Source organism: Nomascus leucogenys, chromosome 22a (genome assembly GCF_006542625.1).
Source record: "Nomascus leucogenys isolate Asia chromosome 22a, Asia_NLE_v1, whole genome shotgun sequence".
Taxonomy (NCBI): Eukaryota; Metazoa; Chordata; class Mammalia; order Primates; family Hylobatidae; genus Nomascus; species Nomascus leucogenys.
Window position 1 is genome coordinate 15,385,116 of NC_044402.1, and position 22,454 is coordinate 15,407,569.

Sequence of the window (22,454 nt, forward strand, 5' to 3'; positions counted from 1 at the left end):
TCCTGCCTTGCCTCTCCAGCCAGGACCATTCCTCCAGGACTGAACCCTGCCATGAACTTGCTGACCTCCCCACCTCCCCCAAACCTGTGAGGAAAACTGATACACAGTCCTTTCCCCGGACTCCAATTCCTGTTACAGTTGATTGGTCCAAGGGTGGGCAGCTTAGCTAAATTGTAGCAGAATCCTTTCTCAAAAATGAAACTGGAACTAGGTGTGGTGGCGTGCGCCTGTAGTCCCAGCTATTGGGGATGCTGAGGTAGGAGGAGTGCTTGAACCCAGGAGTTTGAGGTCAGCCAGGGCAACACAGTGAGACCCCATCTCTAAAAAAGTAATAAAAATAAAAAGTGTTGGAACTGGAACTGAGTCAGATTATCTCTGCCTGGCTAAAGCTGTAGGATGTAAAGCTTAGAAGTCGTGCTGGCCACGTTTCCTGCTGCAGGGAAAAACCAGTCTGCAGGAAATGGGAAGGAAGGCAAGGCACAGGACAAGAGAGACAGAGTCTTGGTGGAGGAGTGGGAGTCCTCAGTTCCAGAAAAGCCGAAGCGCAGGACATCTGCCCTTTGATGGGCTTGGTTGTTAGCCTGTTCTTCCCCTCATGGGACTCTCTTCTTCCACTGAAATAAGCATTGAATTGTTGGGTGAAAACCAACATGGTCATGATATGTTTTATTTAACGCACTGGTAAATTAAGTTTAATATTTAGATTTGTATATTTTTGCATCTATGTACGTAAGACCAGCCTGTAATTTTTTTTCCTTCTTCTGTTCTTATCTGGTGTGGTAATTGGTCTTAATATCAGCTCTTTTCTTTAAATTCTATTTTTCTGGAAGAACTTACCAAGAATAGGTAAAAAGTCACAGTGTGATTTTTTTTAATTCTCTGGGATAATTGTTTTGTTTTCAGTAGTGTTTTATCTATTAGTTCAAAATAGAGGACTCCATATGGTATGGAGCTTAAAACAACCACTATTTTATTTTATCTCATGATTTTGTGGGTGAAGAATTCAGGCAGAGTTCAGCTGGATGGTTCTTCCGCTCCGTGTGGGTCAACTGAGGCTACCTGGTGTTATTCAGCTGGTGAATGACCTTGTCTAGAAGATCCAAAATGGCCTTGCTTACATGTCTGGCACCTGGATGGGGATGGCAGAAAGAATGGCCTAGTTGACCAGGTGAATGGCTCATGCTTATAATCCCAGCCCTTTGGGAGGCCAAGGTGGGTGGATCACTTGAGGCCAGGCATTCGAGACCAGTCTGGGCAACATGGCGAAACCCTGTCTCTACTAAAAATACAAAAAAAATAGCTGGGTGTGTTAGCACACGCCTGTAATCCCAGCTACTCGGGAGACTGAGGTGGGAGAATTGCTTGAACCTGGGAGGCAGAGGTTGCAGTAGGCCAAGATCGTGCCACTACACTCCAGCCTGGGAGACACAGTGAGACTCTGTATCAAAAAAAAAAAAAAAAAAATGATGGGACAAAGATTCCCCTCATTCAGTGGGAAAGTAACATCATTTTATAAGCATCCATCACAAATACATATATTTTTAACTACTGCTTCAATTTCTTGAACAGTTTGTTTTAAATTTTCGATTTCTACTTGAGTCTATTTTCTAGGAAATTTAGGAAATTGTCCCTTTTATGCGTCTTCATATTTACTAGCATCAACTTTTTTTTGTCTTTTTTCTTTCTTTCTTTCTTTTTTTTTTTTTACAGAGGGGGTATAGCTATATTGCCCAGACTAGTCTCAAACTCCTGGCCTCAAGCTATTCTCCCACATCAGCCTTCCAACGTGCTGGGATTACAGGCATGAGCCACTGCACTTGGCCACATCAACTTTTCAACAATATGCTTTAAAAAAAAAATCTCTGGTTTATGATTGCACTACTGCACTCCAGCCTGGATGACAGAACAAGACCCTGTCTCTAAAACAAACAAACAAACAAAAAAACTATTTTTTAAAAAAAATCAGCACTCCCTGAAGTTTGTCTAATAATCTTTTTTTCACTTGAAACACCAGAAATTAGATATTATAAAGCTATAATAATTAAACAGCATATGAGTGGATGCAATAATAGGAGAAAATAATCAATGATACATGAAACATCGCCTGCAATATAAGCAGATTCCAGGATAACATTGTTTCTGTAATGTTCTCATCACTTTCTTGACTTTAAAAAAAATTGTGGTAAAACACATAAAATTAATCATTTTAACCATTGTTACGTATACAGCTCAGTGACATTAAGTATATTCATATTGTTGTGCAGTCATCGCCACCATCCATCTCCACAAGTTCACTTTTTTTTGTTTTTGCTTTTGTCTCACTCTGTCATCCAGACTGGTGTGCAGTGGTGTGATCTTGGCTCACTGCAACCTCTGCCTCCTGGGTTCAAGCGATTCTCCCACCTCAGCCTCCCAAGTAGCTGGGACTACGGGCACGTGCCACCATGCCTGGCTAATTTTTGTATTTCTAGTAGAGACAGGGTTTCACTGTGTTGGCCAGGCTGGTCTCGAACTCCTGACCTCAAGTGATCCACCCACCCCGGCCTCCCAAAGTGCTGGGATTACAGGTTTGAGCCACTGCAGCCGGCCCAGAAGTTTTTCATTCTACAAAACTGAAACTCTATACCCGTCAAACAATAACACCTCATTCCCTTGTCTGTGGCAACCATCCATTCTACTTTCTGTGTGAATTTGACTACCCTAAGTACTTCATATAAATGGAATCATACAGTATTTGTTCTTTTGCACCTGGCTTATTTCACTTAGCATGTCTTCAAGATTCATCCACATTGTAGCATGTGTCAGAATTCCCTTCCTTTTAAAGGCTGAATAATATTCTCTTTTATGTCTATACCATATCTTGCTTATCTTTCCTTCCATCAATGGACATTTGGGTGCTTCCACATTTGCCTATTTTGAAAAATGTTGCTATGAACATAAGTGTACAAATACCTATTTAAGTCCCTGCTTTCAATTCTTTTGGGTCTATAACCAGAATTGGAATTGCTGGATCATATGGTAATTCCATGTTTAATTTTTTTGACAAACTGCCGTGCTATTTTTAAAGAGCCCACTTTTTGTCTTTGTCGATCTTCTTTGTTTTGTTTCTCATTAATTTCTGTGGTTATCCTTGATACTTTCCTTCTACTTTCTTTGAGCTTATTCTATTCTTTTGCTAGGCTAAGTTGGATGCTTAGCTTATTTATTTTTAGCCTTTCTACTTTTCCATTATAAGCATTTTAAGGCTATAATTTTTTTATTTTTTTAGATGGAGTCTTGCTCTGTTGCCCAGGCTGAAGAGCAGTGGCACAATCTCAGATCACTGCAACCTCCACTGCCCAGGTTCAAGCGATTCTCATGCCTCAGCCTCCTGAGTAGCTGGGACTACAGGTGCCTGCCACCACACCCAGCTAATTTTTGTGTTTTTAGTAGAAACTGGGTTTCACCATGTTGGCCAGGCTGGTCTCGAACTCCTGACCTCAGGTAATCCGCACGCTTTGGCCTCCCAAAGTGCTGGGATTACAGGCATGAGCCACCACACCCAGCCAAGGCTATACATTTCTAAGTACTACTTAAGTTGTATCTCATTTTGAAATGTAGAATTTTCTTTCATTCAATCCTAAACATTTTCTAGATTTTCATTATGATTTCTTCTTACCCATGTGTTATTAGAAGTGGATTTTAATTTTCTAAAGTTATTTTTGAAGTTGTATTTTTGGAATTATTTTCTAGGTCAATATGACAGGATTTTTAAAGTAGTTGTTGAGATTTACCCTACGATCTAACAGGTAGTCAATCCTAATTATCTATTTAATTAATATCTTCTTAATTGATATTTGTTAGTAATTTTATTACACTAATATCATTAATTTGTTGTTTATATAATTATATATTTGTATTTACAATCATATATTATAACCACATAGTTATATTATTAATTTGTGATTAATAATCGTGCTGATTAATATTTAATATTTCAAATGTGCATTCTCTACTTGCTGGGTCTAATATTCTATGTATATACAAGAGATCGAACTTGTTAATTCTGTAGTTCAAATCTTCTATTGTCTGGTTGATTTCTCAATTACCAGAAGGATATTAAAATCTCTATAATAATGGATTTCTTATTCTTACCATTGTTAATTCTTACTTTATGCATTTTCATGCTATGTCTGCATCAGTTCTTACATATTAAAGTTGGTATATGTTGTAGGCCAGGCATGGTGGCTCATACCTGTAATCCCAACACTTTGGAAGGCAGAGGCAGGCAGATCACTTGAGGCCAGGAGTTTGAGATCAGCCTGGCCAACATGGCAAAACCCTGTCTCTACTAAAAATACAAAAATTAGCTGGGCGTGGTGGCACATGCCAGTAATTCCAGGATTTGAACACAGATGTTTGAATACACAACCTGGGTAAATTTCATTACATCTCGTTGACTTCTCTCAAAGAGTGGTTTTAAAAAAGAAGGAGCAACCAACTCAAAACCAGTGCACTTAACGAAAACACAACCAGCCAGGTGCAGTGGCTTACGCCTGTAATCCCAGCACTTTGGGAGGCCAAGGCGGGCGGATCACCGGAGGTCAGGAGTTCAAGACCAGCCTGGGCAACATAGTGAAACCCCATCTCTACTAAAAATACAAAAAATTAGCCAGGTGTGGTGGCGGGTGCTTGTAATCCCAGCTACTTGGGAGGCTGAGGCAGGAGAATCACTTGAACCCAGGAGGCAGAGGTTGCAGTGAGTGGCGATTGCACCACTGCAGTCCAACTTGGGCGACAGAGTGAGACTCTGTCTCAAATAAATAAATAAATTAATAAAATAAAATAAAAAATAAGAAGGAGCAAATGTTAAGCCTGACAAAGAAGTCGGGAGGGGTCCATGACAGTGAGGAAGACCAAGGTCTGCCTTGTGGAAACAGGATTAGATGTCCAGAGCTAGTTCCACCAAGCTGCAATAGCACCAGTGGGTGGGGTTAAAAGGAAGCAGATTCCAGCCTAGTAAGAATGTGCTCACAGTTAAAGCGGCTTAAAATTGAATGTTTCTTGGAGAAATAAGAAAAGAAAAATGGGAATGTGCCAAATGGCCTTTATTAGGGTATTGGTTAGCTAAACGATGCTGTATTTATACAGCCAGATCATAAAAATTATATTCAAGAATGTAAAGCGATGGAGAAATGTTCAGTAGAAAAAGTAAAAAAGAGGCTGGGTGCAGTGGCTCACGCCTGTAATCCCCGAACTTTGGGGGCCCAAGACAGGTGGATTACCTGAGGTAAGAGTTCAAGACCAGCCTGGCTAACATGGCAAAACCCCATCTCTACTAAAAATACAAAAATTAGCCGGGCGTGGTGGTGTGCACCTGTAATCCCAGCTACTTGGGAAGCTGAGGCAGGAGAATCACTTGAACCGGGGAGAGGGAGGTTGCGGTGAGCCAAGATTGGGCTACTACACTCTAGCCTGGGTAACAGAGAGACTCCGTCTCACAAAAAAAAAAAAAAAAAAAAAAAGTGAAAAAGAGGATTTTAAAAGTATGAATACATGATTTCACTTATATATGTCTAGAATAGGCACATCCATGGAGAGAGAAAATATAGTAGTTTCCGGGGATTAGGAGATGGGGGGAAGGAGGCAGAAAGGAAGATGGGAATCACTGCCAGTGGGTACAGGGTTTTTCAGGGTGATGAAAATGTTCTAAAATTATATAGTGGTGATGGTTGTACAACCCTGTGAATATACTAAAAACCACCAAATTGTGTATTTTTAAAAGGTGAATTTTATGGTACATAAATTATTTCGTGAGGAGAAAAAAGTATGAGTAAGAAGATTATAAAATATTTGTATATACACAACATGTAATTGTACATACTAAAGAATATTATGCTTATTTAAAAAAAAAAAACTTACACATACAGTGGGACACCATGTTGTAAACCCTATCTCTGCATCCATATGGTGAGAAAAAATTCCAAAAGGAAATACAGAGTCTCAACTATAGTTTATAGGATATGGGTCATTTGACATCACAAATTTTAAATAATCAACAGCATTTCTATTAAATTCAGAAAAATGCTTTTGTAAAAATGGGAATGGGTTGGCCGGGCGCAGTGGCTCACGCCTGTAATCTCAGCACTTTGGGAGGCCGAGGCAGGCAGATCACGAGGTCAGGAGATTGAGACCATCCTGGCTAACACGGTGAAACCTCGTCTCTACTAAAAATACAAAAAATTAGCAGGGCGTGGTGGTGGGCGTCTGTAGTCCCAGCTACTCGGGAGGCTGAGGCAGGAGAATGGTGTGAACCTGGGAGGCGGAGCTTGCAGTGAGTGGAGATCGTGCTACTGCACTCCAGCCTGGGTGACAGAGCAAGACTCCATTTAAAAAAAAAAAAAAAGGGAATGGGCTATTAATTAACTTCTTGTCATTGAAAGGGAGAAAGCCCAAGTTCTGCCTTGTGGAAACAGGATTAGATGTCCAGTGTTAGAAGTATTCCAAGTTTGAGAATCACCAGATATGGATACCTGCACTCAGAGGAAGTTTTACCTATAATATATGACCTGTTCCTTTTAACTAAGATATGATTTTATAATTACTTTTTTACTTATTTTCCATTTTTAAAACAATCTATCTCAAATCTTGATTCTGATATGTCTATGTGGGAAAAAATCTATCTTTTGCTAAAAAATGCAGTAACTTAAAAAAAAAAATCACAACTTGAAGGGTATACAAAGACTCAAAATGAAAAATTAGTTTAAAAGCAAACATGCTTACATACAGCCAGGATCTAAAGATCACGTTGTAACAAAATGTTCAAATAATTATGTTGCTGGAGGAAACTCTGGATTTTCCTTTTAGCCTTTGTAAAAGTGAAAATAAAACTTTAAGATATGACATTGAAAAGACTATCTGGGGCTGGGCACAGTGACTCATCCCTATAATCCCAGCACTTTGGGAGGCCAAGGCGGGTAGATGACCTGAGGTCAGAGTTCAAAACCAGCCTGGTCAACATAGTGAAACTCCGTCTCTACTAAAAATACAAAAATTAGCCAGACGTGGTGGTGTGCACCTGTAGTCCCAGCTACTCGGGGGGCTGAGGCAGGAGAATTGCTTGAACCCAGGAGGCAAAGGTTGCAGTGAGCCAAGATCACACCACTGCACTCCAGCCTGGGTGACAGAGCAAGACTCTGTCTCAAAAAAAAAAAAAAAAAATTTTATCTGAGCCAAGGCACAGTGGCTCACACTTGTAATCCCAACACTTTGGGAGGCCAAGGTGGGAGGATTTGTTGAGCCCAGGAGTTTGAGACCAGCCTAAGCAACATGTGAGACTGCGTCTGCATAAAAAACTTTAAAAATTAGCTGAGCATGGCAGCACATCCCTGTAGTCCCAGCTACTGGGGAGGCTGAGGTGGGAGGATCATTTGAACCTGGGAGGTTGAGGCTGCAGTGAGCTGTGATTGTGCACTGCACTCCAGCCTGAGAATGAGACCCCACCTCAAAAGAGAAAAAAAAAACCCACAATCTGAATGTGTCAATTCACACTCATTCCTAAGGTTGCTGACACAAAGAACATAATTCTCATGAGGAAAACTGCCACTTGATTTAATCGGAGTTCAGGGGCTTTAATGGGAGTTCTGGTCCATGAGCTAACTCCTCCCACTCCTTGGCAGAGAGTTGAGGGCAGTGGGAGAGAAACACCAAGCTATAAAAAGCTTTATGTTTTATTTCCTTCTAAGGCATCCTGAGTCATTGGGTGCTCCAGCCCCCCAATGCCCGGGAAAGTTCAGCTTGAATCGGAAATGTGTGTTTTTCTAAACCGGAGCTGCTGAAAACCAGATGACGTCACTTGGACTGAATCCTTCACAGGCCCAGTGGTAGCCTCCTATTTCCGTCCTGGGAGAATGGAAGTCACTTAACAATCAGTTTCTCTGACCCAGGTTCCAATATTACATCACGTCTTAATAGCAAGCTTAACCTCCACTCCACTCCCAACATGAAGCTGCTGAGAATTTTTAAACCCCATTTGTCATCTCAAAGGACACAGCACTCCTACACAATTTTGCCTCCCATCCTTTAGGCTGCAATTTCATCTATCTAAACACAAAGTGATGCCAAACCAGGTCGGTCATAATCCTAGAAAGCCACAGGCAGAAGGTACCAAGTCCAATATGATCTTACCAAGGGGGATACCGAGGCCTGGGAAAGGTGAAGAACCTGCCTAAGGCTGGAGGGACAGAACCAAATCCAGAAGCCGGGTCTAAAGCCTCAGAGCAGAGGGCGGTCTCCATGGTGATGTCCACGTCCTTGTAGTCCCAGCTCCTGTGTGCAGGAGGGGCTGTTTAAATGCTTCCTGGAGATGTGTCTCAAGCCTTCTGTTGAAAGCAGGGCCTTACCCCGCCCCCCTTTTCAGCCCTCTCACTCCTTCTGGGCAGAATGGGAAACACACGAGGCAGCCTGGAAAAGGCCTTTCTGGAAGCAAAGGGGGCAGAAGCAGGTGGCCTCTCCTGCTACATCTAAGAACCAGGGTCTGGGCCAGTTGACTAAGGGGAAGGCTTCAATGCCAAGGTCCTAAATTGGAGTTGCATCCCACCCCGCTTTCCTCAGCTGTCTCGCTCTTGACATGAACCAAGGTATGTGCTTGTCATCTAAAATTCCCATCTTATTGAAAAAAAATGTATTTCTTTATACAAGTCCTAAAGAGGCTTGGATTGGGGTTAAAAGGAAACTAATCTTTATGATGTAAATTTTCCACATAAAAAGCAAGCATGGACAAATTAATAGGCTAAGAGAATAGGTTAAAATGTCAGCTATTAACACTCAAACTACTTAAAACTAGGGTAAGGCTGTTGTGGGATGTGTCTATGGTTATTTCTGGCCCCTCACTCTCACAGTACTAGAGACCCAAGGAAATTAAATCAGAGGGCAGGTCTATCTTGTTCAGAGGAAAAGGGATTGAAAGCTATGCAAGCTAGAAACCTACACAGTTCGCAGTTAGAGATGAAAGGCTGCAGAAATGTTTATTGAATACAGTGCCAGGTTTATAAATAAAACTTATTTACAATTTCCATAGAGTTGGTCCCCCATCAGAGAGGTGGTTAAATCTCCAAACAGTTTATCTCAAGATTTACAGAAACGTCCAAGTACATCTCCTTTTCAAATAGCCATGGTGAAGGGCAACTTCAGTAACAAAAGAACTACCACCATCTTTGCTACAGAAGTGTTTAATAAACATCATAATAGATTTGGAGAAAGAACACACACTCCACCCATGCCACTACCTTCTTACTCCAAGGGATACAGACAGCAAAGAATTTCTGTCTCCTACAGGACAACTTCAAGGGATTAAAAAAACAGTAACTGCCAGCTGGAGGGATAGATTAAGACACATTAGTGGAAATCTAGTCACTGCCAAAGGAGAAATATATTTAGGATATACAATAAATAATTCAAATGCTTAAAATAATTGAATGAACGGAAGAGTAGACTTGACCAAATTTACATTCTTTGTTCAGGAAGAGGTTCCCAGTATGCTGAGGGGTTCGTGGTAAGCTATTCCTCTGAAGAGACACAGCAGCGCTGGGCCTACTGCACAGCCGTTCATTACAATATTGTTACAAGTACAATCAGACATGCATTTATAAAGAGAATATAAAAATATGTACAATAGCTCATTTTCAATGTGTGTAAGTTGCCGAAAGACACCAATGAAAGTGTGCAAAAATTCATTTGTCAAAAAATCAGAAAAAGCCTTCCTTGGCAACAGTGCATCAAAAGCCCATCTGAAATATCGAGATCCATTTGCCTCGCTCAACACCTACCCCAAACAGATGGAGAACAAAACTATGAAAGGATTTGCCAAGTACTCAGCAGTTTCTTATGGCAAGTCTCAGGCTAAAGCAGGATGCCAGTTCAACTAATCACTTTATATATAAATATATGTATATATTTATAGAGTAGTTAGAAGTAGGGGCAAGAGTTTACAGGAAGGTCCTAACCAACTTCAAGGGCACTGCCACGACACCCAGCTATTTCCTCTCACAAACTCATGCAGACTAACACCCAACGCCTGGGTCGGTCATCCCCCCAAATGCCGGGGGGAGGGCTACAGTGGATTCTGCCTCACCTCTGCTCAAAACTGGAACTCAGCATTCCCTGGAGGGGGAGGGTATAGGGTTTCTGGTTCCCAGACAGGATCCTGGCCATACAAGAATCCTGTTTCAAAGGTAGTCTTTTAGGATAGGCTGCAGGATCACTAAGAGTCCACCCAGCTTCTAAAAAGACTTAAGGGGTTAGAAGGCTACATTTCAAAAAAACAAGTCAAATCACCCCCTCCTGCCCCCTTTGAAACTACTGAGGTCATGGAGCACAGGCCTGAGACTGGGTCAGCCAATGAGGCTCTTTGACCACCCCCTGCCACAAAAATATCCAGGACATTAACTTACTCAAACCAGGAACCCTATCTCACCAGAAGAGAAACCCCAAGGTATCCTTAGGCATTCCTTTCAGGTTCAGGGAATTACAAAAGCTCATAGTGTCAACCTCTCCTCTACCAACCCCCCAGCCCAAGGACCAGTAGCAGCAGCACATGGGCGATGTCTCCTCTCCACTGCTCCGACCCACCCCTCTGGCAGAAAATCTAACCAGCTACAAAATGCCAGAAAGACAGGGAGTAGGAGAAGGAGAAGCCAAGGGTCTCTATAAATCAGCCCTGAATGCACCTATTTGGCTGCCAAGAGCTTCTCACTGCCTTGCTAGCAGCCTGCCACTGTTCCCTGGCAAATTGAAACCACCCACGCAAACACTCAAAACCCCAATCTCCTTGCTAATAAGATACAACCAGTTAACACCGTGAAAAATGCACATCTCCAACCTTCATTTCAGAAAAGAGCTCTGTACTAAATGCAATATGCTTTTACGGGGGGTTTTACAGGGACCAATCTCAATGCAAAGACCAGTACCAGATGTCTGAGTTTTGGTTACAGGTTTATAATTAGACACAAAATTCACTCCACACTGGAGTTTTACTTTCAAGCTGGAAGCTAGCATTAGTTCTACTTGGGGGGGGAGAAAAGCAAAGTCAAGTCAACTTGGGAAAAAAAAAAAGTAAAAGGAGGCTAAGTATAATCATAAATTAAAAGTCGCGAATCAAAGGTGACTGGTAGTGTCTTTTAGGCATGAAGAGACTGGCTTACAAAAGTGACTACTGCTTCTATCACACACAGCGAAGATTGAATTACAGACACACTAAATCATGTCTCTTGCAGATGGTCTCAAGTAGTTACATAAGACAGGTAATCAGCAGCACAATTGAGAACAACCCCTAAATACATGCTTGAGAGAAAGTGGGTTTTTTTTTCCTTAAGAGCTCTACTGCCTGAATAGATCATTAAAAGTTACCATAATTCACCTTCCCCCCTCCCTCCAGTGAAAATGCAACTAGACCTACATGTCCATAAACAGGATGAAGCAATCGGTATCTGCTTGTTTTCAGGCAAGGTCTTGGGATCAGAGGTTGGTGCTGGGGCCTTGGGAGGGAAACCCAATGCTGAGCTGTGGGCATTTAAATGTACACTGGCCTCCCCTCCATCTGCCTTGTCCCCATTTAGATCTCAGCTTTACAAAGCATTTAACACCACTTTAAGTTAATGGTCTTTTTATTGGAAAAAAAAAAAAAAAGACTAGCATTTACAACTTGGAATGGACGTAAATTGTAATTTCTTTGAACAGCAATGTTGATGGTTGTGCTGAAGTCCACAGCCACAGCCTACTCTGCCGGCTCCAAGTCATGGTTCAGAAGGTTTTAAAAAGAGAGAGTCCAAAGATGCTCCCTTGGTAAAGGTTTCTTATTAAAAATTTGTGTGAACAGTGACAGCCTGACACCTGTTTCACTCTAGAACAATGCAGACAACGCTAAACCAACATACATGGGCATGCCACCAGGGTGTGTCATCGTCACCATGGGTGGGAGCACACGAAGTACAAGAGGACCATCCTACCAGTGGGGCCACGTCTCAACAATTTATCCTTCACCCATTTTTCTGCACGTCATCCTGGGGTAAACCAATTTTAAATGTGTTTGTTTTCAGTAAACCAGCTATGACAATTTATACTAAACAAATTGAACTAGAACCCATTTGAATAGGTTTTGAATTTGTTTTTTCATTTTTCATTTTTAATACAAAGGCCTGACTGTGCTCAATTGTCAAGCTGCATGCATGAAAAACTGGCCAGCCCAAACAGTGTATTAATCATTAGCAAATGGAACTTTAAGGAGTCCTTATCATTAAGGTAGTACAAGTATTTATATTGTAAAACTGATGTGTAGCTTGATCTTTAGGGGACAGGACCACCAACCAATACATGCAGATTTTGTGTGTGTGGACAGAAGGTACTTTTGACATTCAGTTTTGCTATATAGAAACAGAATGAATAAATGAACTTTTTTCTTTTTTCTTTTTTTTGCAAGAGGTAAGTAAAAGATTCAATTTGATTCTTCTAGAGGGGGGAAAAAGGAGTTGAAAGTAGGTCTTCATTTTGCAGTCATCATCTGTACGAATTCTGAAAAGACAAATATAATTGTAACTTTTGGTTATCTTTGAAAGCAGCTTTAATGAACACAACATCTTTACTGTCATAAAATAAAGTTAAAGGGCTGTCTAGTGAAGCAGTTGGCTTGCTACAGATCCTAAAGGTAAGACTATGAAACACTGAGCTCAAAGAATTTAGTTTTACCTTCATAGTTGACTTGTCCGTCTCCATCAATATCTGCTTCTCTGATCATTTCATCTACTTCTTCATCTGTTAGTTTTTCTCCTAAGTTTGTCATGACGTGACGTAGTTCTGCTGCACTGATATAACCATTGCCATCCTGTGAACATTGAGCAATTGTTATTGCTAATGATGTGGTGTGGGGAAGTAGGTCTTTGACTTAGCTATGCCCTCTCAAGTTACTGCTAACTCTGCTCCCATCAGCAATTCTCTGATCTCTAGCTCCCACCTCTAACCTACTAAATACATGCAAACAGCTAATGCAGAAAACAGGATTTGCAAAAGCTCACAACAACTCAAAGTAACAGTCAAGAAACGTGGCCCAAAATTCCTATTTATTATGCCTACCCTCCCCTGATACGGTTACTGTAAAGAGGATTTTTGAAAGTGAGATCAGAGGCTCAGGCAGTTAGATTTAAGTCTTCTGCCTATAACATTATTATAGCTTTCAGAAGACAGCAGAAGAAGCCATACTTAAGTATCATCTGCTATGTAGATGCTGGATTACCTTGTCAAAGACTCGGAATGCCTCACGGATTTCTTCTTCACTATCTGTGTCTTTCATTTTTCTAGCCATCATAGTCAAAAATTCAGGGAAGTCAATGGTGCCATTACCTCGAATTAAAAAACAAAAAGCTCATGTAAAGTAAGCACTCCATTAATGCTGCTCTGCAGTGATCATTTCAGAACCACTGTACAGAATGGTAAACACGTACTAGGACAAAGGGGCAAACTATCTTACTAGGTTCAATCATCTGCAGGTCTAAAACGTTCAAACACTTCACAGGGCAATTTCACATAATTTCAAACTCATCATCAGTGCCCAGGATAGTATTTAATTATACAAAGGAAACTGCATATCTGGATTCAAGCCCATGGAAAGGTCGTGAAGGGCTGTACAGTTCAAGAGAAAAACAGCACACACCAACTCTGCAGGCTGAATCTTTCCACTCCGAGGGAAGAAAGCGCCCCCGACTGCCATCCCTGAGTTAGGGAAATCACTCAGGTCTCACTCTGCCTTGGCTAGTGATGGTAGTGACGCAAAAAAGGCCTAGAATTGAGCTGCAGGTTAAGAGTATAAAGTGTTTCAGAGGAGAAAAGATTATGAGGGAGGAACATTGATTCTGTTATGCCATGCATGGGCCATAAAGTCTTACCAAGTCTTCTCCAGGATCATTTCTTGGCCACACTATGATGGTTAGCCACCTGTTTTCTTCCAACTCAGTATCTTTATTTCCCATTAAGGGAAAAGCTCAGAAGCATTCTCACAGCTCAGACCAGTAACACTTAGGGAACTGTCAGAAGAATCTGTTCAATGGCCAGTACTCCAAACAACTCCTCTTTAGAACTAAGAGATGAATACCCCCAAAGACAAGCACTCCAGACTAAGTGTAATTGAACTAAATGGAAATAAAATTAGAAAGAAAAACCCAGGTTAAGTTACTCATTTTCACCAGTACCTTTAAAAGAAAATACCTCAGGGATCCCTTCAAGACTTTTTTAGCCTCAAAAATTTTAAGATATTGTCCATATTCCGCAAAGACAAAAGAAATTATTTTAAGCTATCTCACAGCCATGCAGAGAAGGTCAGGTACCATCCTGTTTTCTCAGTGCAAACACAGGATTCTGTAGCCTGGCACAACTTCTCCTTCTTCCACACAATCCAAGAGCCTAACAGACTTCTCCCCTCCCCAGGCACAGATTCCCAGGGCTCCCACAAACAAGAGGAAGTTACTCCATGTTCCCGAATAGCTGATCATCTTAGCAAACTAGAGAGAACTATGGACAACCTTTTCTTTCCAAAACACTATTAGTGAAAACCACTCTAATGTGCTGAAAGCTTTGTCAAAGAACCTAATCAAAAGTTCTGCTTCCAAATGTTTGTGACCAGACAAGCGATTTTACTACACCACCTTTGAGTCAATCATCTAGAAAGTAAAATCTAGATCCGAATTGTTTATTCTTAACACTTATTTTTTTTTTACCCTTTTCTCCTCCCATCTTTTAAAAATCATGTTCTATACTGTTATATAGTACATTAGAATATATACAGGATTTACCGAAATACGTGGGTTTTTTTTAGGGGTGGGGAAATGTGCTTCAAAGCCTGCTTACTGATGGAAATCAGCAATCAAAGGTCTGTTGTCCACTGCTCTAGAGTCGAGAGGAACAGATGACAAACCGCTATCGGGGTTACTCCTGATTCCCTCTGGCCCTGCACCTTACAGCTTCCCTTTCTGTTAGGTTCTGCAAATCTATCCCCTAGAGTCACCACACATCCGCCTCCAAACCTCACATGCTCCTCTGCAGCAAACACATCTACAGCTCACACTGTACTCACTTTTATGGTAACTTCTAAGAGTGCTTGTCACCCACTTCATCTGGGGGTTCCTCCTCCTCTTTAAACACAGTAAGTTTGTTAAAAAGCACTTTCTATGGCTATTTAATTTCACCTCCCCCTCAAGACTCAGTGCAGACTCATGGGCCAGTTGATAAAAGCTTTGAGCTCGGCTAGGAGCAGTGGCTCACGCCTGTAATCCCAGCACTTTGGGAGGCCGGGGAGGGCAGATCACGAGGTCAGGAGTTTGAGACCAGCCTGGCCAACATGGTGAAACCCCATCTCTACTAAAGATACAAAACACTAACTGGGCGTGGTGACACACGCCTATAATTCCAGCTACTCAGAAGGCTGAGGCAGGAGAATCGCTGGAACCCGGGAGACAGAGGTTGCAGTGAGCCAAGATCGCGCCAGTGCCACTCCAGCCTGGGTGACAGGGCGAGACTCCACCTCCAAAAAAAGTAAAAAAAAAAAGATTTGGGCTCTAGGTCACACCAAGCAGGAAAAAAACAATAGTGATCCCATGCAGAAAACGTTCTAGACACTAAGCAGGATGGACGCAAGGCCCATCATCTTCTATTTTAATTGTCAATGGCCCTAAAGCAACCACAGAAAGGATCTTTGCACATCTGCTTTGCTCTGGGGACCTGAAAGACAATCCTGTAACATGTCTGAACTTGAATTACACAACAATGGCTCTCATTCATGGTTTTAAAGCTCTTACCATCAGCATCCACTTCGTTGATCATATCCTGCAATTCAGCTTCTGTTGGGTTCTGACCCAGTGACCTCATGACAGTTCCAAGTTCCTTTGTTGTGATGGTGCCATCGCCATCTTTATCAAATAGGGAGAAAGCTTCCTTGAATTCTGAAAACAAAAGTTGACCCGTTAGAATGAATGTCTTTATCCAACCCAGTCACAATACACACTTGCCAGGGGCTTGCCAAAAGCAAGCCATTCAAGTTGTGCAAGGTATCAGAAGTCTGGTCTTTATCTACCGAAATAAAGACCACAATAGTCCCGTTGGACTGGCCTTCATACAGCAGCCCATAAAGCAAGCACTGCTCCCAATAAACGGTGCCACACACCACAATATTCCCACAGGTTTCAAGGCGGCTAAGCTGGAACATGTTTAAATTAGTCCTAAATCCAATCTTTTTTTTTTTTTTAAACAATGGAGTCTCGCTCTGTCACCCAGGCTGGAGTGCAGTGGTGCAAGCTCAGCTCACTACAACCCCTGCCTCCCAGGTTCAAGGGACTAAATCCAATCTGACAAGATTGGTCCATGTGCCCCCTTCAAGTCCCTTCCTGTTACATTTCTAAAGCCATAAGAATCCCTCGTTTCATAAGAAATAAAATGGTTACTAGAAATGTACATTCCCAGGTAAACGCTCTCCACATGACTTTTAGGATATTTCAGAAGCATTCCTGGTTCCCTAAAGAGAAACAGTCTCAAAACAAGTCCTCCAGGAATACTAAAAAGCTAAAATCTGCCAGGCGTGGTGGCACATGCCTGTAGTCCCAGCTACTTGGGAGGCTGAGGCAGGAGGATTGCTTGAGCCCAGGAGTTAGAGTCCAGCCTGGGCAACAGAGTTTAACTAATATAACTTTCTTCCCAATTACTACAGTGGTCCTAACACTCATTTTCACCCATTTCCATTTATTTTAGGATAGCAAGCACAAGCTTTCGTGGCAGATTACTGAAAGACCCATGGCACAAGAATTGTTAACTAAATTGTTGAGTAGAAGGCTCAGTACAATTTAATCATAGACAAACTTTGCACGTTGTGAAACATGGTCAAATTCTCCAGAGTTTAACAAGTGGGCATCCTTAGTTTTACTTCCTTTCACCTCATCTATAAAGTACTGGCAAGAATAATATCTGACCTAAATGTTTCTGCTCACAGTTCTTATTTAAATAAATTCTTAGAAAACTGCCCAGACTGTAGCAGGGAGGAACAGAGGAGTCACCAAAACTGAGTCAGTGCCTAGTTCTGGCCTTCTGGGGACTCCTTGGAGTTGTCAACTTACCAGCAATCTGTTCTTCGGTCAGCTGATCAGCCTATATGAAGAAAGAAAAGGTTATCATTCAGTCCACGACATGTTTGGTTGATTTCAACATAGGTTTTCCAATTATACTTTTAATACTGTGATCTTTCAAAATTCAATCTTAAAAAAATCCATTGAAACCTGTAGTACGGTCATTTAATGAAAGTAAATAGAATGAAGAAAACTCCTTATGCTATTTTAACAAAGGATTACAAGGAAGTGACAACATCTGCTCACTTCAAGTTTTCTTTTCTGGGCCCATGGCTTACAGCTTGCTCTGCGATCTAACTAGGCTAAGTTCATCATGTGAAAAATGGCACCTCTAGTGGCAGAAGGCCCCATGGCACCAGCCGCAGTGGCAGCAGGCTCTAAGACAGAAGAGCGCCACCTACTGCACCATGGACACCGCAGTCCCCCTTTCCACTCAACAAGGGACCCAACCCACTGCCACTGCCACCACAGCCAGGATCAGGATCTCATCCAGGGGCAGGCTTTCAGCGCACCTTGCGCACTGCTCCAGGCCCTCGAAATCTCCAAACTGGCGTTACATAATGGCATTGGGTTGGATTAACAGGCTTTTATATCCATTTTATGAGAAATAATTAAGTAGAAAAAATAAAGATACAGCAACTGGGTACGCCACCAACTTCATTTCCATGTAACAAATGCTTTCCAATCCTTTAAATTAGGCAGTTGTTTGTTAAAAGCCTACCATTTACAATGGCTAATGCCCTGGGTCAAATTATCCTATGATTCAGAAGCCAGGAAAAAATGGTACCATCTTATAAATGAAGTGTTAGAAAACTGCAAAAATTAAGTACACAGAAAACTACACAATAATTATCAGACTATATATACTCCTCTCTTTTCTGGCAAAGAGGATCTACTAAATTTGCTGGAGAGTATTAACCCTACCTACCTTAAAAATGACATAAGAACTGTTCTTAATAAACACACTTCATTCGAGGCAGTAATGGCCATGAAGGTAATTCTCACTTGCATTATTTGGTCTCCACTGAGCCTGTGCCTCCAGCCGAGGGAACTCGAGACCTCAAGGAAAGTTAATGTGTATTTCTCTTTTAAAGAAGGATACCTAAGAAGCCAATTACAAAATAAGTCCTAATAGAAAGCTGATGAAGTTTATTCTCTTAAGTGAAAACTTTAACGGTAGGAATGGTGTTCCAATATATTGATTTTGGGTGAAAACTTGTTTTTACAAATTATAAACGGATTTTTCTTTCTACCTCAATCACTAAAAATTGGCTTTTTTTAAGCGAGAGACACGATGATTTATGTAACGCCAAGGCAACATCTGTCTTGTACAACAGGAAGCGCTGCCACACCTCGCAAGAGAAACTGTCACCTTATGGGGAGAAGAGTCCCACCTCGCTACAAAACTCTCTTGTTAGAGGGGTTACCAGGGGCATCCAACTTTCTCGACAACGAAATCCTCCTACCCCAAATGGCGCTAGCCTTGGGGGCAAAGGTGTACCAGAACCCTGCGGGGAACCATCTCCCCACCCACCAAACCAGAAACGCAGTCGGTGATGTCAGCCCTGCCCGCCGAGGAGGAAGGGGCTGTGGAAAACACACCCAGCGAGGTGCACAGTCGCATCTGGCAATCTAGAGGCTGCAGAGAAAGCAGAAAGGTGGAGGACATCTCTCTGAAGACTGCAAGTGGCGCGGGGCGAGGGGCCGGGCAGGGCGCGTGCCCGGGGGCAGGCGGGGGACAAGGCGGCCTCTGAGCGGGCGTCGGGACGCCGCCCCTCCTCGGCCACGAGGGTCACCACCCCCAGTCCCCGCGCTCCAGGGCCGCGGCCAAGGCCACTCGAACCTCCCACCCGCTTCTGCTCCCCTAGGCGACGAGCCCGCCGCGCTGCCGCCTCCTCCCGGAGCAGAAACTTTGCGTCTCTAATGGAAACCAAGCCGCGCGCCAGCTCCCTCCTCCCCCGCCCCCCCCCCGCCCCAATTAGCGCGAGCCGAGCGCCTCCCGCGGGAAGGGCCTCCTGGTGCACCGAGGCTCACGCCCGCCCGCACTGCTGCACTGGGTGGGGGTCGCAGGGTGCGAAAGCGGCAGGAACAAGCCACGGCCACACCGCAGGGCCCCGCCCGGGCGTAGGGCGGCCCGGCCGCCGCTTCCGCCCTCTCCGCCCCCAACCCCTCGCCTTCCTGCCCCCAACCCCACCCTTCCCCGGCTCCTTCCTTCCCAGCCCACGCCCGCGTCGCGCCCCCCGGGAAGGAGGGGAGAGCGACCGAGGGAGGGCGCCTAGCAGAGCCGGCCAAGGTAGGGAGGTGGCGGGCGCTGACTGCGCCCCTCAACACCCGGCCGGAACAATGTGCGCCACCGGCCAGCTCCAGCCCATTCATTCTCCACTGCCCGCTCGACCTGCCACCTTCGCGCCGGCGGAGAAGCGGGGTGGGGAGGGGCGGGCGGGGGGGGGGGTCTAGTGCCCGGCCCCGCCCGGCTCCCAGGCCGAAACGCTGCGCTGCAGGCAGCCCGGGTGCGGCGCTAGTGGATGCAGTGGGTGCGGGGCTGGGCGGGGGACGGGGGGGTTGGATGCAGAAAGCCCCGCTGCAGTTGCGGCCGGAGCCCCTGCCCGTGGACGGCCTACGGCCAAGTCCAGCTCCAAGGGGAACCAATACATGAAGCTCCCTGGCAGAGGTCGCCGAGATGCAAATCCAAAATGCATCCTCCTTTAAGCGCAGCTGCTGCGTAACACTCAGAAAAGAAAAACCTCCACGAACCAAAAACAAACAAGAAACAAAACAACTAGAAATCTGGGAAGAAATCTCGGGCAGCTGCTACGCCGGCATTTGCCACTCCCGACCTACCATGGTGCGAGCGAAGGGAGGAAGAGCAGAGGGAGCGAGGGTGGCTGCACCAGCGCGGGGGCTGTGACGGCGGGGGTACCTCCGATGCTGATGCTGCTGCTGCTGCTGCTAAGGCGCGCTGTGCGCTGTGCCGCCGCCGCCTGCGCCGCCGCCTGACTACGAGTAACGGCACGGCGTCCACGAGACTCCCAGCACCACTGCCGGAGCGCGAGTCTGCGCCCCGCGGTATATATATGGCGCGCCGTATCCCTCCGCCGCGGCGGAGCCGCTTCGCGCAGAGTGGATCTGCGGCAGCCGGGCCTTGCCCGCCTGGTCCCGCCCCCCGGTTCGCCAGGCCTCCCGCCGCCCCCTGCGCGCCAGTCGCGGCGGCAGTAGGCTGGGTCGGTGACTGGAAGCGTTCTAGGCTGGGCGCGCGGTCTCCGGTCAGGTGTGGCGGGGAGTCCTCAGGAGACGCCCATCCTGGGCGAGGGCGAAGACAGAGCGCCTGCTTAGTCCAACCTGGGGGCGGCCCAGAGCCTCGGAAGCCGTTCGCCCCGCTACCCACCCCAGCCTCACCCCACCTGGGTGACCCTCCCACCTCAACATCTTCAACCGCTCCACTGGGGCTGCCGGCTCCCGCGTGCTCCTCGTCCTTGGGTCTGCAGCGGCCACTTCCAGTTTGGGGTGCTGCGGGAGGTCCTGAGAGTAGGGGGTCCGCGGGGAGGTGGTGGCAGATTGGCCACACTCCTTCAGCTGCCGAGGAGAGGGGTCGGCAGAGGACGAGGTAGTTGTCCTCCTGGAAGAAATTGGTCCTCTTCGGATTTTGGAGCAATATCCGAGCCAAATTATATATGCTCAGTTGCTAAATCTGTGTCATGCTGCGATGTTTAATCAGTCTTTAATGTTTTTACGTTTCCACTGAATATTTTTTAGGATACCTGAATATTTCTCCCCTACTATTTTGTTCTCTTTTTCCTGTGGAGAATACGATTCATCCTGGCGCTCGTCTTACTAAAATTAATGTACCTGTGCAGCTTCTACAGACCTTAAACCCAGGCTTTAAATTTTTCGTAATTTTCCTGATCCTGAGAAGGGTCAGAGTCTTTATTCATAAATCCATAGAAACAAAGAAGGGAAAAAATAGATGCTTCAAATCCCCTGCATTACAGGTGGAACACAGAGCCAATTGCCTCTCTTATAGAGCTAGATTGTATTTTAAACTACAGTTTTGATTATATTCCTTTTAAAAGACTATTTAAATCTTTAAATATACTAGTGTTTTCCATTTTTTATTATATTCCTTTTAAAAGAATATTTAAATCTTTAAGTTTACTAGTGTTTTCCATTTTTCTGTAAAGCAGAGAAAGAATAATTTCAGCCAGTAATGTGAAGCCAGGACTTGTAAAAATCTTGACAAAATGCTGCAGTTTCTTTTCTTGCCAAGGCAGAACACAGAATTTGATCTTCTGTTTACAGGGCCCGGGCAACAGTTAGAGGTTATCATTTGCTTACTGTTTCACAGAATATGGCAAAGTGTGTGATTAACATGCTGTGCTAGAAAGGGCTTTGCTTGATTATGTTTGTTTCTGGTTTCAACAAAGTCTGCAGAAGATGTGTTTTTTAAAAAGGGAAAATGTACAGGCACATTGCAAATGCCACAGGACTTCTTGGGATAACCTTAGACAAGACGTCAGCATCTGTGGAGCTGTTCCTACTGATGTTCCTTCTGGAATGCCGCAGAAAGAGTGAACCTGCTGTTTAATTTAAAGAGAGGCTGCAGCAGCAAGCCAGGGGATGGTGCTGCCTTCCCTCTGCAGATTAGAAAGACACTATTCACTTCACAAACCTAATCCTAATCCCTGCAAAAAAAATAATACTCCTGGGCTCATAGGGGAAAACCTGAGTAGGCATAAAGCGTGCATACTAATGGGAGAGTTGGAAATAAGGAAATAGAAGAAAAGGGACTAATACAAATTAATTTTAAAGAATATTCAATAATCCAGTCAGTTACAAGCCTAAATGGCCAAACCCCTTATTAAAACTGCATCTGGGCCGGGCGCGGTGGCTCACACCTGTAATCCCAGCACTTGGGGAGGCCGAAGCAGGCGGATCACGAGGTCAGGAGATTGAGACCATCCTGGCCAACATAGTGAAACCCTGTCTCTACTAAAAATACAAAAATTAGCTGGGCGTGGTGGCACATGCCTGTAATCTCAGCTACTTTCAGTAGGCTGAGGCAGGAGAATCCCTTGAACCAGGGCGTCGGAGGTTGCAGTGAGCCAAGATAGCGCCATTGCACTCCAGCCTGGTGACAGAGCGAGACTCCATCCAGTAATAATAATAATAATAATAATAATAATAATAAAACTGCCTCTTTCCTAAGGGTATTGGTATTCTTTCTCTGGGGCTTTTCATATAGTAGTTAGTGAAACATATTTTTCTTTTTTTTTTTTTGAGACAGAGCCTCACTTTGTTTCCCAGGCTGGAGTGCAGTGGCAC

General features: G+C 44.1%; 1 protein-coding gene across 1 annotated transcript; it reads right to left on the bottom strand.

Annotated features, from left to right (window-relative positions):
* Positions 1-8,979: 8,979 nt before the first annotated feature.
* On the bottom strand, positions 8,980-20,250 carry CALM1 (calmodulin 1). Its single transcript, XM_003260876.4, has 6 exons — positions 19,977-20,250; positions 17,127-17,157; positions 15,819-15,962; positions 13,265-13,371; positions 12,721-12,856; positions 8,980-12,546 (listed from the first exon to the last, which is right to left on the bottom strand). Exons 1-6 carry the CDS (start codon positions 19,977-19,979, stop codon positions 12,518-12,520), a joined length of 450 nt encoding a protein of 149 aa, XP_003260924.1. The 5' UTR covers positions 19,980-20,250; the 3' UTR covers positions 8,980-12,517.
* Positions 20,251-22,454: the final 2,204 nt, after the last annotated feature.

Excerpts from the sequence above, each read along its gene's own strand:
- CALM1 (XM_003260876.4), bottom strand. Across the intron at positions 15,963-17,126 it reads GACCGAAGAACAGATTGCTG|AATTCAAGGAAGCTTTCTCC; the intron begins GTAAGTTGACAA and ends TTTTGTTTTCAG. Across the intron at positions 12,547-12,720 it reads CGGACAAGTCAACTATGAAG|AATTCGTACAGATGATGACT; the intron begins GTAAAACTAAAT and ends TTGTCTTTTCAG.